The 17,378-nt window shown below is 43.7% G+C and overlaps 1 protein-coding gene across 1 annotated transcript in view; it reads left to right on the forward strand.

The window, feature by feature from the left end:
• ttn.1 (titin, tandem duplicate 1) overlaps nucleotides 1-17,378 on the forward strand; it is a 253,662-nt gene that overhangs the window by 100,634 nt on the left and 135,650 nt on the right. Inside the window, exons 108-122 of the mRNA XM_056612257.1 lie at nucleotides 106-220; nucleotides 736-1,023; nucleotides 1,118-1,269; nucleotides 1,904-2,051; nucleotides 6,092-6,269; nucleotides 6,632-6,753; nucleotides 6,883-7,170; nucleotides 7,292-7,588; nucleotides 7,720-7,906; nucleotides 8,046-8,161; nucleotides 8,290-8,589; nucleotides 9,001-9,300; nucleotides 9,394-9,499; nucleotides 9,822-10,018; nucleotides 11,880-12,188. Of these exons, the coding sequence (XP_056468232.1) occupies nucleotides 106-220; nucleotides 736-1,023; nucleotides 1,118-1,269; nucleotides 1,904-2,051; nucleotides 6,092-6,269; nucleotides 6,632-6,753; nucleotides 6,883-7,170; nucleotides 7,292-7,588; nucleotides 7,720-7,906; nucleotides 8,046-8,161; nucleotides 8,290-8,589; nucleotides 9,001-9,300; nucleotides 9,394-9,499; nucleotides 9,822-10,018; nucleotides 11,880-12,188 (3,103 nt within the window). The remainder of the gene's footprint in view (nucleotides 1-105; nucleotides 221-735; nucleotides 1,024-1,117; nucleotides 1,270-1,903; nucleotides 2,052-6,091; nucleotides 6,270-6,631; nucleotides 6,754-6,882; nucleotides 7,171-7,291; nucleotides 7,589-7,719; nucleotides 7,907-8,045; nucleotides 8,162-8,289; nucleotides 8,590-9,000; nucleotides 9,301-9,393; nucleotides 9,500-9,821; nucleotides 10,019-11,879; nucleotides 12,189-17,378) is intronic.

The following is a 17,378-nucleotide window of genomic DNA, read 5'->3' on the forward strand; positions in this document are numbered from 1 at the left end:
TAACACAATAGTGGCTTGAGTGTTTAGGGTTAAGTGATGACTTGTTGATCTTCCATTGGTTGTTAAGTTGAATTGTAAGTCTGGCTGTTGTGACCTGGTGTATAGGTGACTGGTCTGAAGCCTTCTCAGAAGTACCTCTACAGAGTTTTTGCTGAGAATGCTGCTGGAATCTCTGATCCCACCGAGCAACTGGGACCCCTTCTGGCTGATGACACTCACGGTACCCAGAACTGACATGGCTGTGTTGTGGTTCATAGAACATAGATATACAGTATATCCATGTGCACACAGGGATGTGGTTCATAGAACATAGATATACAGTACATCCATGTACACACAGGGATGTGGTTCATAGAACAAAGATATACAGTATATCTATGCGCACACAGGGATGTGGTTCATCGAACATAGATATACAGTATATCCATGTACACAAAGGGATGTGGTTCATATAACATAGATACACAGTATATCCATGTACACACAGGGATTGGGTTCATAGAACATAGATATACAGTGTACACACAGGGATGAGGTTCATAGAACATAGATATTTCCATATATTCATGTACTAGATCGGGACATGGGCAGAGGGCATAGATGTACAGAATATAAATACTACTATATATTGAGATGGCTCCTATAGCATACATATACAGTAGGTACAGGATCAGGGAAATTAGAAAGTAACTGACTTAATGAGGAGATCATTCTAAAAGTGTGTTCTCTCTCCAGTGGCTCCTACCTTCGACCTGAGTGCCTTCAGGAATGGACTGGAGGTGATAGTTCCTCAGCCTCTCACCATCCGCGTGCCAATCACCGGATACCCCACCCCGACTGCAAAGTGGACCTTTGGAGACAAGGAGCTGACTTCTACAGATGAACGAGTTACCATGGTGACCAAGTCGACCTACACAGAGCTGGTGGTGACCCCTAGTTTGCGTCCAGATCAGGGCACCTACTCCCTGGCACTGGAGAACGATGTCATCTCCGTCTCTGGGGAGATTGAAGTGACCGTCATCGGTACAGTACACTCTCCTCTCCTGCTTCATCAAACCTTCGAGCCCTCTAGCAAAGCCATTCTTCAGTGGAATGATGATTCAATATTTTTCCCCAGCCTCTCCCAGCGCCCCCAAGGACCTGAAGGTAGCTGAGGTGACCAGGCGCCACGTCCACCTCATGTGGGAAGCCCCCGACCACGACGGAGGAAGCCCAGTCACCCACTACCAGATTGAGAAGAGGGAGGTGTCCCGCAAGACCTGGGTCAAGGTACACTTCCCTTCTCTTTTCCCAGTATGGCCAGGGTTACAGAAACACAACCATTTATCTGTTCACGTTAAGACTACAGTTACAGAAACACAACTATTTATCTGTTCAGAGTACTTAAACATTAAGATGTATATCTTCCCATTAAGACTAGAGCTTCATTAAGATGTATATCTTCACATTAAGACTAGAGCTACAGAAACAATAAGATGTATATCTTCACATTACGACTAGAGCTACATTAAGATGTATATCTACACATTAAGACTAGTTGTATATCTTCACATTAAGACTAGAGTTACATTAAGATGTATATCTTCACATTAAGACTAGAGTTACAGTAACATTAAGATTTATATCTTCACATTAATACTAGAGCTACATTAAGATGTATATCTTCACATTAAGTACAGTTAAATTAAGATTTATATCTTCGCATTAAGACTAGAGTTACAGTATCATTAAAATGTATATTTTCCCATTAAGACTACAGTAACATGAAGATGTATATCTTCACATTAAGACTAGAGTAACATTCAGATGTATATCTTCACATTAAGACAACAGTAACATGAAGGTGTTTATATTCAAATTTAGACAACAGTAAAATGAAGATGTTTCTGTTGGGTTCCTCCAGGTGGCCGTGAACGTTCTGGACCTGGAGCACACGGTGACCGACGTGATGGAGGGTAAGGAGTACTTGTTCAGCGTTACAGCCTGCAACAAGTGTGGTCCAGGAGAACCAGCCTACATCGATGAGCCGATCAACATCTCCTCTCCTGCCAGTAAGGACCTCAACTATCACTCTACTTTGTCCAGATAGGAGCGGGATGCTTTGATGAGGGACATTAATGTACACAATGTATGCACCGTTCACATTGCAAACGACTTCATGAGTTCAAACTTCTCTGCTCCAAACCACGTTAACGACGGTAAGGCTAGGAAATAGAAGGACACCTTGAAATATCTTTCCATTTTACACAGTTTTGACTTGTCATTTTTGTATTGAACTTTGTATTGAACTAGTTACGTCACTCTGAGAGATGCGCATGGACAGATTTTGTGGTGACATAGCCTAGGCCAGGGATGGGCAACTGGCGGCCCGCATCCTCACTCAGTCAGGCCCGCACATCATTTTTATTTAATCAAAAAAAAAGATAATAATAATAATAATAATTGAGTTACAGAAATCTTGGTTAAGAAAGAAGAATCTGTTCATACTATTCAAAGGCAAACCCATGTGTCTAGTTTGCTTAGAAACGATATCATGATATCAACGATACCACTTAAGTCGCCACTACAACTACTACACAACCCTGAAGTGAATATTATGCTTGTTGGGTTTGAGTTCATTGAGTTGTTGCACTTAATGTTGGGCCACTGTTTTTCAGTTTTGTGACATCATTGAATGATGATATATGTGAGCCCTTTGCACTGATCAAAATACTAACCAATCATATGGCTGTTTGAGCATGGAAAACATGAAATTAATGTATGTTGGTTCAATCAACATACCATACATAGGTTATGAATCTGGAAGATTTTGTAGGTAGTGGCCATCCCCAAAATGCAACAGAATACAGGAAATCATATCCAACAAATTCAAAAATGTGTAGCTTCTCTCAGTTTCCCTCTGATGGTGATGATGAAGAATTGTGGCCCTTTTTATCATGAAAGTTGCCCATCCCTGGCCTAGGCCCATAACCTATTAGTGAAAGCAAAACACCAAGCTCATTGATTTAACGAGGCAGGGTTATTTGAAATAATTAATTAAGTTAATTAATTAAGTTATACGTGAGAGGTCATTCCTCCTCCTGAGTGTGCTTCCTATTTATGTCTAGTGTACGTACCCCTACTGTCCACAAGCACACCCCCCCCCCTCCCCATATGGATATGGAGAATTGTTGCCACGTCCCAGTGGTGGTGGTGTCATATATATGAAAGAGGGCATTCAAATATACTACAATGATCAATTAGGAGGCCGAAGCCCTAAAGGAAGTGATGCAATAGGTGACTGAGGCGAGGACATGAACAAGTAAGCTATAGACCTGGGATCTCTTTAGAGGGTCTCAAAATTATCCACTGGGGGCTCCAGCCCTACAGGAAAGGCTCACACAGCATAATCAAATGCTGCATTGAAACGCATTGGCAACAAGCCGTTATTAGAAATTAATCTAAATTAGTTGACAAGCGATGAAATCTTGTTCATTAGACCTTTAACCAGGGTATATCTTAGAGTACCATATTAAGCGCTATATACATTTCATTTATTAATATTATTATTATTATCTTGGGATTGAAAATTGTGGGTCTCTGGAAAAAGGCCAGCCCTAATCCTTACCCTGACCCAAAACCTCAGATCCCCCGCCCCCCCCCCCCCCCCCTCCCTGCCCTCGGGGTCAGAGAGGGCCAAGTTTCGTGTATATACAGCTGGCCTGTGGACAAGATTTTGAAGTCTTGGGTCAAAAAGTCAAAAGGAGCCGGCACCACGGCCCTTATGAGATAAGAAAAAGTTAATGTGAATTTCTCTCATAACTTTTTGTCATTATTAAAGAGAGGCTTGATTCTCAGATATGAATGTTGGATGGCTACGGTGTAGGTCTGGGAAGAATTTCAGGCCAAAATCTTGCAAGCGAGCCGCTGGGTGAGGTGCAACGAGATGAAGCACTTGCTGAGTAATTTCTTGTAGGGCTGGAATCCCTAAATTGATGATCGTATGCATCCTTTGAGACCCCCGTTGATATAAAAGAGACCCCAGGTCTATAGCTTACTTGTTACTGTCCTTAACTCAGAAGTTACCTATTGCATCACTTCCTTTAGGGCTTCGGCCTCCTAATTGATCATTAGGGTGCTTGTGGACAGTAGGGGTACACTAAACATGAACAGGAAGCTTGCAATGAGCATTTCAATCAACACAAATAGTCAATACACACTCAAGGGGAGGAATGACCTGTCACACATGATATCTTAATGAATTATTTCAAATAACCCTGCCTCGTTCAATCAATGAGCTTGATGTTCTGCTTTCACGAATTGGTTATAGACTGTGTCACTACCAAATATTTCCTTGCGCATCTTTCAGAGTGACGTAACAAGCCACCAGACAGTGATAAAAAAAATGAGTCAAGTCGATTTCAAAAGTAACTTATTAATTACAAGTCTAAACTGTGGAAAATTGAAAGATTTGGGGGGCAGTAGATGGCAACCACCATAGCAACCATGACAGTCACGTGGAAACAGGCCCATTGAAAAGAATAGGCCAAAAAAACGTATACATGTCACATGTTTAGAGCCGTTATTGTAATGTATTTTCCGCTGTGGGCAGTTTTACTACAATCTGGTGTGGGACTGGGTTTAAAGAACGTGGTTAGTTTCAGTTTTTGAGGGGGTCTTCTCAAAAATCGGATAAATCGGATTCAGATATGACAATATTTAAATATTTATAATATTTAATATTTAGACTATTATATGTATAAGGTTATAGGCTGAATTCGGTTAAAATGGCCTAGCCGTTATTTTCTTGGCGTTATCATTACATCCTTTCTCGTTACATCGATATAAATTATTGTTATAACGAGATCTGTATCTGACCATTGACCATGAAATTCATATTGACGATATGGCACTATATCCCTATTCTCCCTGGCCCTTCTTGAATTTAATAGACCGTTTTCGTTGCTTCGAGGAGGTCTGGTGGTCTCCGTATATAATAAATAAATGTATATAAATATGTATGTATGTAAATAGGTATATAGGCTACATACCTATTTATTTATATTTATTTATTCATATACGGAGACTACCAGACCTCCTCGAAGAATCAAAATAAATAAATATACAGGCCTATGTATAAATATGTATGTGTATATATATATATATATTAGTGCTATATTAGTGGCTCAAAACAAAGAAGCAGTAGCCTGACTGCTATGTTCAAGGCAGTATGTTTGTATGTTCATCGTTTAATTGCACTATAGGCTTTTTTTTTGTATCGTCCTGTTTTGATCAGTATATGCCAATGTTGTCATCCATAAAAAAACATTTGCACAAGGCAAGCCGATGCACTTCTCCATGTTGATAAGAGCATTAAAATGAGAAAAATTAATGGAACAAAGAAATCAAGGGATATTTAGCATAGAAAAAAAATTGTTAGTTAACTATGAGTTAACTATGGCATTGATGCGATTAATCGCGATAAAATATTTTTATCGCTTGACAGCACTGATATATATATATAAATACACATACATATTTATAGATATTTATTTATTTCGTTATATATAAATATTTATTTATTTATTTATTATACACGGAGACCACCAGAACTCCCTGAAGCATGGGCGAGAACAGGGATATAGTGCCATACCGTTAATATGAATTTCATTCATATATATATATATAGGCTATGGTCATTTCACGGATCCCTTTGAGACCAGGTTGACTCGGCCGTTGAGACGGGGATCTGTGTGTGTGTGTGCCACGGAACGTGACTATCATTAACAATTTAAGTGATTCCATGAGGCCACCATGGATTATGAGTTAAGCGCCCGTGGTCGACTCGTTCATTTAAACTGGGATCTGTGTGTGTGCCACGGAATAGGAGTGTCATCAACTTGCATTGGAGCAAAATCCGTGGCCATATCACAGAAAATGGCGTGTTTCCGTGAGGATTCCACTGATTTTGAGTTAAGAGACCGTGGTCATTTCAAAGATTCCTGTGAGACCAGGTTGTTAAGAAGCCGTACGTCCAGAGGTAGCTGCTAGGGCAGAGGGGGTCTCCTCCTGGTGTGATATGTCTGGTAACCGTGCTATCCTGTGTATCCAGCTGTGCCTGACGCCCCGGAAAACCTGAAGTGGAGAGATAAGGGTGCCAAGACCATCTTCCTGTTTTGGGAGCCCCCCAAGTACGATGGGGGCTCGTACATCAAGGGCTATGTGGTGGAGAAGTGCCAGAGAGGGTCGGACAAGTGGGAGCCCTGCGGAGAGCCCATTCCTGAGCTCAAGTGAGACATCTGGACCTGGAGATGACATGGATAGCAAAGCAACCACACAACCAACTGCATAGCAATCACACAACCTACTGCATAGCAACCACACAACCTACTACATAGCAGCCACACAACCTACTGCATAGCATCCATACAACCCTCTGTTTAGATTAGATGTCATACTGCATAGCAACCACACAACCTACTGCATAGCAACCACACAACCTACTGCATAGCAACCACACAACCTACTGCATAACAACCACACAACCTACTGCATAGCAACCACACAACCCTCTGGTTAGATTAGATAGTGTGTTGTAACCACTCTACCTGAACCTTTCATGACGGCGTTCTGTATGTTGTGTGTGTGGCAGGTTCCTGGTGAAGGGTCTGATTGAGGGCCAGTGGTACTCCTACCGTATCAAGGCCTTCAACAAGCTGGGAGCAGGGAAGCCCTGTAGGGCCACCGACGAGATCCAGGCTGTGGACGCTAAAGGTCAGCTCACACATCCCTATGCATCTTCTGCCTCCAGGGGCTGGATCTTATAGAACCCTTCTCCACCACACAACCAAGGAGCATCTTTTGACGTGGTTGCTTCTGAACTCTTCCATTTCCTTCTGACAGAGCCTCCGGTGATCCAGCTGGACGTGAAGCTGCTGGCAGGCCTGACTGCCAGAGCCGGCACCAAGTTTGAACTCCCTGCCGATGTTACGGGGAAGCCGGACCCCAGGGTGAAGTGGACCAAGGCTGACCTGGTGCTGAAGACCAACGAGCGCATCGCCATAGACACCAAGCCTGGACACTCCAAGCTGTCCATAGACAAGAGCACCAGAGGAGACACGGCGACCTACATCATCGAGGCCGTCAACACTTGTGGACGCGCCACCGCCACTATCGACGTCAACATCCTCGGTACACTCAGCTTGTGTTTCAGAAGTTGATTTAAAGTTGTTATAGTCAATAGGCAGAATATAGAGATATCATATTGGTGTGGAACAAAAGATGAGTATCAAATGTGTTGTCCGTCATGCAGATAAGCCTGGTCCTCCCGCTGCCTTTGACCTCTCTGAGATCACCAACGAGTCCTGCTTCCTGGCCTGGAACCCCCCGAGAGACGACGGAGGTTCCAACGTCACCAACTACATTGTAGAGAGACGACAGACAGACAAGGAGGAATGGATCAAGCTATCAGCCACAGTCAAGCAAACCACCTTCAGTGCCTGTAAACTGACCCCTCTGAAGGAATACATCTTTAGAGTGAGCGCTGAGAACCAGTACGGAATCAGCCAGCCTGCCGTGCATGTCCCCATCGTGGCCAAGTACTCCTTCGGTAGGTTGGCCCCTGGAGAACATGTCATCTCTCAGTATTTGTCTGTGTGGAACAGGGATATTTACCAGGTGTGTCTCATGTTGGAACCTATAACCAGAAGAAGTAACGATGGTTCTTGTCTTTTGTTCCAGATCCGCCTGGTTGCCCAACCAGAGTCACTCCTTCAGACATCACTAAGGATGCAGTCACTCTCACATGGTTTGAGCCTGACGAGGATGGTGGCAGCCCCATCACTGGATACTGGATCGAAAAGTTTGACCGAGAGAGTGACAAGTGGATTCGATGCAACAAACTCCCTGTTAAGGATGCTACATTTAGGTAATGGTCAGATCTAATGTTCATGAAGAAAATTACATATGAATCCAATGGTTTCCAGTTCTTACCAAGAAATATGAGTAATACTGTTTATTCTTAGTAAGCTTGGGGACTTGGACAAAAATCCTGCGTGTGCTTCCAGGGTGAAGGGCCTGCCGACCAAGAAGAAGTATAGCTTCCGCGTTTTGGCTGAGAACTTGGCTGGACCCGGTAAACCCAGCGTGGAAACAGATCCCATCCTCATCAAGGATCCAATTGGTTAGTCACATAACCCCTACTATTCCCCACTTATTTTTGGTCAAGATACATACTAATCACCAAAAAACTGTTATTTGAATGAATGACCTGTAGAAATGACTCCCATGTTGACGTTGTGTTGTATCCAGACGCTCCATGGGCTCCAGGCAAGCCACTCGTGAAAGATATCGGCAAGACCACGGCCAACCTGCTGTGGACCCGGCCGGAGCACGACGGCGGTGCCAAGATCGAGGGCTACATCATTGAATTCCAAAAGGCAGGAAGTGAGGAATGGGTCCGTATCGCAGAGGACATTCCTGTGACGGAGCACCTGCTCAAAGGTCTGATGGAGAGGCAGGAGTACTGTTTCCGGGTCAAGGCCGTCAACAAGGCCGGAGAGAGTGAACCCAGCGAGCCCAGCGACCTTGTGCTCTGCAAGGAGAGACTCTGTAAGTCTAACCTCCATCAACAATAAGTCCCTTATCTCTTGGTCCAAGCTTTGATACCCAGCGTTATAATATATATAATAATAGCATTATAAAAATGCAGTAGGCTATTAGCCTACTGCATTATTATTATTGATGTAATATTCAAAAAATAACCCATGGTCCTAAACACACAACTCATAACTCCTGTTCCTCTATCTATCTGTCTGTCTTTCTGGCTCTCTCTCTCTCTTTCTCTTTCTCTTACTCCTTCTCACGTTTTCTCTCTCTCTCTCTCTCTCTCGTTGTCTCTCTCTCTCGTTGTCTCTCTCTCTCTCTCTCTCTCTCTCTCTCGTTGTCTCTCTCTCTCGTTGTCTCTCTCTCTCTCTCTCTCTCTCTCTCTCTCTCTCTCTCTCTCTCTCTCTCTGGCCCTAGATCCCCCGTCGGCTCCTCAGTGGCTGGAGGTGACAAACATCACCAAGGTCAGTGCTGACCTCAAATGGCAGTTGCCCAGCAGCGACGGAGGCTCCCCCATCACCAACTACGTGGTGGAGAAGAGGGACGTGAGGAGGAAGGGCTGGCAGGCGGTGGACACCACGGTGAAGGAGCTCAAGTACTGTGTGACTCCCCTCAATGAGGGCACCCTGTATGTGTTCAGAGTGGCTGCTGAGAACGCCTGTGGGATGGGGGAGTTCTGTGAGCTGGAGGATGCGGTGCTCGCCAAGGACACGTTCAGTGAGTGCTTCCTCTGTGTGCACTGCTTAACCAGTTAGACCAATGCTGTGGGGAATTGTGAAGCATTCGGCATTCACTTCTTGTTCATTTCAGCCACTCCTGGGCCACCGTACGCGCTGACGGTGGTGGAGGTTACCAAGAGACACGTGGAGCTGAAATGGGAAGCCCCCAAAAGCAATGGTGGAAGACCCATTACCAAGTGAGTCATCCAGCCAGTGTCTCAGTCCAGAGCCTTGGAATACTGCTCAGACTAATACATTGTTCTGGTGATGTGATGTGGTTGAGAAATTTGTCTTCTAAACCAACATTGGGGAGGCAGTAGATCAGGAGGTGGAGCGGGTTGGCTTGTAACCAGAAGGTTGCTAGTATGATCCCTGGCTCCTCCTAGTTGAGTGTTGAGGTGTTCCTGAGCAAGACGCCTCACCCTGCTCCTGAAGAGCTTGCTGTCTCCCTGTGTGGTGGACTCCGCCATCGGTTTGTGAATGTAATATGTAATGTATGAGAACCTTGTCTATTTCCAGGTATGTGATTGAGAAGAAGGAGAAACTGGGCAGCCGCTGGCTGAAGTGCTGTAAGACTCCTGACAAGCAGAGCCAGTACAAAGTGACTGATGTGGACGAGGGGACCGAGGTCCAGTTCCAGGTGCGAGCGGAGAACAAGGCTGGCGTCGGAGATCCCAGTGAGCCCACTGAGATCTTCACCATCGAAGACCCAACCAGTAAGTGTCCTATGCTTGAGACGTGTTCCTCTGAACAATACAAACCATCAGAGAGCCCGCCCTTAAAGTGGCCAACATTCTGTTATTTTACTTTTTTTGTGTGTATGTCTTGCGCACTTGGGTATATGGGTTCGGAGCCACTTCAATCTCCTTTTTATCTTCTTTTTCATTATTATCATTATTATCATTATTATTATTATTCTCTCCTATTTCTTACTTTTGTAAATCAAATTTTGTTGAATAAAAATAAAGTTGTCCTCCGAAGAGGGTGGTGGGATATTATAAAAAAAAAAGTGGCCAACATTCGATTCAGCGTAGATGTTGCAAGATGGCCAACGGTTTTTCTTGTGCAGTTGAGTGACCAACCTAGACATATATGCAGTGGTGTAGTCTACGTGATACGCAGGTATACGCCGTATACCCACTAGGAACGCACCAGGATTTGCGTATACCCACTTAAAAATGTGCACGGATACGTATCAATCGTCTTGTGACAGATCTTTCACTTCTGTGTTTATTTTTCGCAAATACCGGTTGGGTATAACTGTAATAAAATACTTTAAGCAGGGGAAGTTATCTCCTACATTCACCATTCATAAAATTCCCCCTGCGTGCTCGCGCTCTGCCCTGTCTCTGTTACGAAGCGCGAAGCTGCCCCTGCATCTCTGCACGTTAGTTGGCGGGCCGAGCCCCTCCTTCTCGCGTGTGTGTGCGTGTGTGTGTGTGTGTGCGTGCGTGCGCCTGTGTGTGTGTGTGTGTCCAGTCCTCCCATATTAATGTGTAAACCACATAACAGGTAGTCAACAATGTTTTAATCCCACTTTATATCTCCTTGTTACTTTTAGATGAGAACCCCTGGCCAGCCTTTCAGACTGGGTGTCAGGCTAGGGAATTTAAAAACAGGCATCCTTGGTTAGAGTGGAGGGAAAAAAAGTTTGGTAAATGTCAGCCAACATACAGTTGGTATACACAATTGAAATTCATAATGTTAATCACTATGCAAATGAGAGTATAGCTAATTCATGGTCATTTTTAAGGTGCAGTAATTTCACACTTTTACACAATTCAATTACTGTATGGTATGTTAGATAACAACAGTAAGAGCTCAAATTAGAGCAATTGAAAGATTGAAACATTAGTCTCCTGTCATCTCCTTCTCATGCACTGGTTAGCCATGGTTGTAAACAGTTCATTCAATTATTTTAAGTAGATTTTGTCCTTGTTTAGCATGTGCTATTGCTACTATAGATATACGCAGGACAACTTGTCATTTTTGTGTTCTATTTGTTCAAGGCAAGGCAAGGCAAGGCAACTTTATTTATATAGCACTTTTCATACACAAGGCAGACTCAAAGTGCTTCACATATAAACATTGTCATACTGTTATTAAACTGATAAACCTACTCAGCTTTCCATGATTGTTGAAAATCGTTATACTCTTAAATCAGCGGGTTGTAGACCCCTGCGTTGGTGAGTGTGGTGCGACACCCCATAAGCGCCACACATGTACACGTACCGGTGGGACGGGTTTGTACGAGGCTGGGAGGGAATCATCACAGTATACCCACTACAATAAAATAGACTACACCACTGCATATATGCAACCTAACAGACTTTCAGATAGTCCACCTAGCCACCAAACTCAAAGCTCAACAATATCAACTTTGACCCCTAGATACAGACTACTGACCACCCAATCAGATAGAGCTTTATTTTACATTTTACAACCAGAAAATCGCTGTTTTTACTTTCTAGTTTTTTTAAATATTTATATACATTTTGTGAGCTCATATGATTGTTCATAAAGATGATCATGTTACATTTCAACTTGTTGACCAACCATTTGTTTTTATCCTGTTAGGCCCTCCGTCTCCTCCCCAGCAGGTGGCCATCCCCGACGCCAGCAGGCTGCACATCAACGTGACGTGGAAGCCTCCTACTAAGGACGGAGGCTGCCCCATCACCGGCTACCACGTGGAGGTGGCAGAGGCCCGCCCAGAGCTTAAGTGGCTCCGGGTCAACACCCGACCAATCAAGGAGCTCCAGTTCCGCGTTGATGACGGAATCAAACCAGAGAAGAAGTATGTCATCAGGGTGCGCGCCATCAACTCCATCGGTGTCAGTGATCCCTCAGAGATAACCGACAAGATCTTCACCAAGGATCCTGACTGTACGTATAATCGCTTACACTCTTGATCCGTAGAGCTCAAGACTACTATGTTTCCACTTGTTTAGTTTGCGTCATCTTATAGATTACATCACCACCCTTTTTCCCCAGGCGCCCCGACCCTGAAGCTTGACGGAAAAGGACTAGTGGTGGTTGAGGGGGAGAAGCTCCACCTCAACATCCCCCTACACCGCCATCCCCACACCCAGCATGGTGTGGCAGAAGGACAAGGTGGAGTGTAAGGCAGACGACAAGACCTCCATGACCATGGAGATGAGCAATGCTCACCTGGAGAAGCTGAGGTGTTCCCCACGGCGACGCCGGAGAGTATACCATCACCCTGAAGAATAGTCTGGGAATCGTCAGCGCGACCGTCAACGTCAAAGTCATTGGTAGGCCCCTCCCACAGTATCCACAGCCCACTGCTGATGATCTACTTTGATTGTGTTGAGGTCATTGGTAGGCCCCTCCCCCAGTATCCACAGCCCACTGCTGATTATCTACTGTCAGTAGGGATGGGAATCGAGAACCGGTTCTTGTTCAGAACCGGTGCCGAGTCAACCGATTCCTTTGAATCATTAGCAAGCCTGCTTAACGATTTCGCTTATCGGTTCCGGTCGCGGCAAATGCGTCATGACGTCACACACACGCTGCTTTGTTTTGGTTCAGAACGCAGCAAACATGGCGCTGTCACGTTACAATTGTACCGGGGGCGAAAATTGTACCGGCCTACGTCATCCAAAGTAATCCATTCCAAACCTGCCTGGCACAGACGATCGCGTCGAATGACATGGAAGGTTCTGAACATTCACGAACTCGTTCATTGAGCGCGACAAGACAGATAACACTTATTTTACAAATTAAATTTATTAGCGTTCCTAACTTTATATTTGTATTGTATTGCATTTATCTATTTCCCTACACAGTAATAGCTAAATGTTATGGGGATTACGTGAATAATAATAATAAAAAACATTTACCAGTTAGTAAATGCCTGCTCACCTATCTACCAATTTATCTATCTATTATCTATCTATCTATCTATTACCTATAATCTATTCTCTAAATTTAATTAAGGAAATTAAATTAACACAAGCTAGCTAGACTATGATACACATTAAACACTCAGTTACTAGCTAAATTCGATTAAACAATTAAATGCAATACAAATATAAAGTAAAAACAAGTGTTATCTAGCGATCGTTATCTGTATTATATTATTTCGTCTTCGGCAACATGAGCGCGCATTGAAACCTGCCTGGCAAAGGACAACACCTTACGTAATATGTTGTCCGTTGCCTGGCAACGGACAACTGATGATGTAGGCCGGTACAATTTTCGCCCCCCGGTACAATTTTTAACGTGACAGCACTGCCGAGGAAGAAGGGCATTGTCGGTTCACACCAAACGCGACGGTGCGACAAGATCCCATACAAATGTGAACGTGGAGACGCGTAACAAGCGGATTTTCGCGATGAGAAAACCGGCGACAAGTTTTGATTGTCGCGCCACACTTTCGCCAGTGCACAGGCGAGCGCGTTCACGAGGATTTGTGCCTGCGACAAATTCGCTCGAGTTGAAATATTTCAACTTTGGCGCGAATTTCGCGTGATGACAAGCCAATCAGCGTTCAACAGCGTGACAACTAAGTGACATTGTGTAACGTAACAAGCCAATCAGCGTTCACCGTCAAACTCAGTGCAGTGCAGTCTGGGGTGAACTGCAGCAGGAGAAAGTGATTGTTGTCTGTTACCGACTCCCGGAGCTCTATATATAATAGTATATAATATAATATATTGTATAGATAATATCACGACCAAAAGGCTCTGTGCGCCTCCGATGGCCGTAGCGTGGGGAGCTCTCATAGGGATTGGGCTTCTCAGGGTTGTTTACCGGCGTTGCCATGGTTCCGGTTTTGTGTGTTCCAACGGTTTATTAGGTAGGCACATCTAATAAATCTCTGTCTAATCAATACTTCATTTTGTTTATGTCAGTTTAATTTTTTTTACAAGTTAAATGCAATGAGCACTGTTAGGTATTCCAAAAGGCACAAGCTCTTACTGACTGTTTTCGAGTCTGTGTTTTTAGTTTTATGGCACATAATGATGGCATTTGGGCTTAAAAGCCAAACATATATTTTTTGTCTAGACCAATTGATTGAAAATGAAACAATTTCCCTAATACTAGACGCACTTCGATCAGATATTAAAGAGATTTGATACAAACAAACACATTTGTACTTATTTTCTCAGCCAATGAGAAATCGATAAGAGAATCGATAAGGAATCGGATCGATAAGCGGAATCGGAATCGTGCAAATCTTATCAATTCCAATCCCTAACTGTCAGTGTGTTGAGGTCATCGGTAGGCCCCTCCCACAGTATCCACAGCCCACTGCTGATGATCTACTGTCAGTGTGTTGAGGTCATCAGTAGGCCCCCTCCCACAGTATCCACAGCCCCCTGTGATGATCGACTGTCAGTTGAAGAGAGCCCTGTCTGTTACACCTGTACAGGTCTTCCTGGTCAGTGTAAGGGACATCAGCTCCAGTGATGTCACAAAGAACTCCTGCAAAATGAGCTGGAAAGCCCCCGAGAACAACGGGGGCCACACCCATCGTCAGCTACAACCCTGGGAGCGCCGTGAGTCCTCCAAGAAGACCTTTGTCCCGGTCCTGTCAAGGGGGAGGAACTCCTCTCCTGCTCCGTCAAGGACCTCTACGTCAACTGTCAGTACCACTTCCGGGTCAAGGCGCACAACAAGGTGGGGGCTGGAGAGTACCTCGAGCTGCGCAGCCCAGTGATCATTGAGGAGATCAAGCGTGAGTTCTTAATTCATATAGATCCTATGCATCAAATATAATGTACTAACATTTATACATTATACTATTGTTAGCACTGAAGAAATCACTTGTAATTTCTTTCATAATTTTTATCATATACCATCATATATATCACATACTATCATATGTCATATACTGTTATGACTGAAGGAATCATGCATAAGTACTTCATTCATATATATTGCACTATCATATATAATATGCTATCATATATATACCAGGGATGGGAAACTGTCATGATAAAGAGGGCCCCAATTGAACCTACGTATATTATTTAATATTTTCCATTCTCAAATGCATTTTTTACGTGTCTGTACTCTTCTTAAACGACAAATACAACAAGTTTGTTTTAAAAGAACCAACAACAGGCATATGATTGATTCGTATTTTTTTAATGCGAAGGGCTCACATAAATCATCATTGAAGGATTGCACAAAACTGAAAAACATTTGCCCAATATTAAGTGCAACAACTAGCATTCAGTGCAGTTGTAGTAGTTCTAGTGGTGACTTACTTTGAAAGGCCATGGCTCTCTGTCTTTATTCCTCAATGATGGGGAAGGCCCGGGGCCTTACTGCATCCCTGATATATATTTTATACTCTCATATGTATAATATATAGAAATCAACGGAAAACATTATTCAAATATATACTATCAAACAAATATACAGTCGTATATTAAATGTATGATCATTTATCTGATGTACTATCATATATGATTTACTGTGTTCTTTGATATAAATAAATACTGTCATATATATTGTGCAATCATATATTTTGTACAATTATATACTTTCATATATGCATAATACTATATATATTGTACTATCATATAAATTGTACAATATATACTATCATATATATATAATCTCATATATATAATATTATCATAAATATGAAATGATCATCTTCAATATATTATCATCTATATTGCACAGATAAGATACTGCATCATATCTGCATCAGATATATACAACAAAATATTATAATTTATAATATATATGATAAACTATAGACCCAACCCTGGACCTTATGTTACTGCCGTTATTATTGAAGAAATCAAGTTTAAAAAGGTTAATAATACACTATGATATACATGTTATAATAATTTGGCGCAGACCTAACCTTAACACTGATGGATCCACAGAGAAACCAGACCCACCCATCCAGGTAGCGGGCCAGGACCCCACCTCCAAGTCCATCACGGTCACCTGGAAGGCCCCAGACTACGACGGTGGCTGCGCCATCCAGGGCTACATCCTGGAGAAGATGTTAAAGGACGGGGATCGCTACGAGAGGATCAATCCCAGCCTGGTCCATGGTCTCTCCTACGTGGTGAAGGAGCTCCAGGAGGACATGGAGTACCAGTTCAGAGTCCGCGCCGAGAACGCCGCTGGAGTCAGCGAGCCATCTCGCAGCACACCACTCATCAAGGCTGCTGACCCCGTGGGTAAGTACTGGACCCTGCTCGCCTGGGCCTCATGCCCCAGCACCACGCACGGAGGAACCGCCTAGAACCTCAAGACCCAGCACAATTCACTGAGGAACCTGCTTAGAACCTCATGACCCAGCACCACACACTGAGGAACCTGCTAAGAACATCATGACGCAGCACCACGCACTGAGGAAACGGCTTAGAACCTCATGACCCAGCACCACGCACTGAGGAACCTACCTTGAACCTCATGACCCAGTACCACACACTAGGGCTTTGACTCCGAACTTCGTTATTCGAATTTAATTCGAAAATAAATTAATATTCAAACGAATATTAGGCAGCCCTTAAAATTGCAAACTGTTATGGGCATTCTTTTTTATAAATGCCTTTGCTTGAACGTAGTTTTCAAATTCAGATTCCGAGGCTTTTTCACACCTGGTGAGGTTGTGAATCGCATGCGGATTAGCAAGGCTATTATTGGTCATCTGGGGCCGGTTGCACCAACTGGGCGTAAGCCTGGTCGTAACTACGCCTGGTCGTAACTTGGCGTTCTAAGTCCAACCTAACCGTTACGCCGGTTGCACCAACTGGGCTTAGCGTTCTTTTCACTAAGACCAGGCGTAAATCCTACGCCTGGTCAGGGGCAGGCGTAGAGTTGAAATTCCAGGCTGTTTCTATAGCAATTACATCCAATCCAATGCAGCTTTACCACCATCCTTGCAACGCTTCGCTAAACTGCATTTCAAAGCACAGCCGGCGATATGATCAGTGTTCACAGATCGACTGCCTGTCGGGAAGATATCGCTGGCCGATTAGTCCGTTCTCAACTTATAATCAGTTGTGAATGTTGTTTTAACTATTTTTATATATTTTATACAGGCCGACACATTAAACAAATCTCTCCTACAGAAAC

Source organism: Gadus chalcogrammus, chromosome 16 (genome assembly GCF_026213295.1).
Source record: "Gadus chalcogrammus isolate NIFS_2021 chromosome 16, NIFS_Gcha_1.0, whole genome shotgun sequence".
Lineage (NCBI taxonomy): Eukaryota > Metazoa > Chordata > Actinopteri > Gadiformes > Gadidae > Gadus > Gadus chalcogrammus.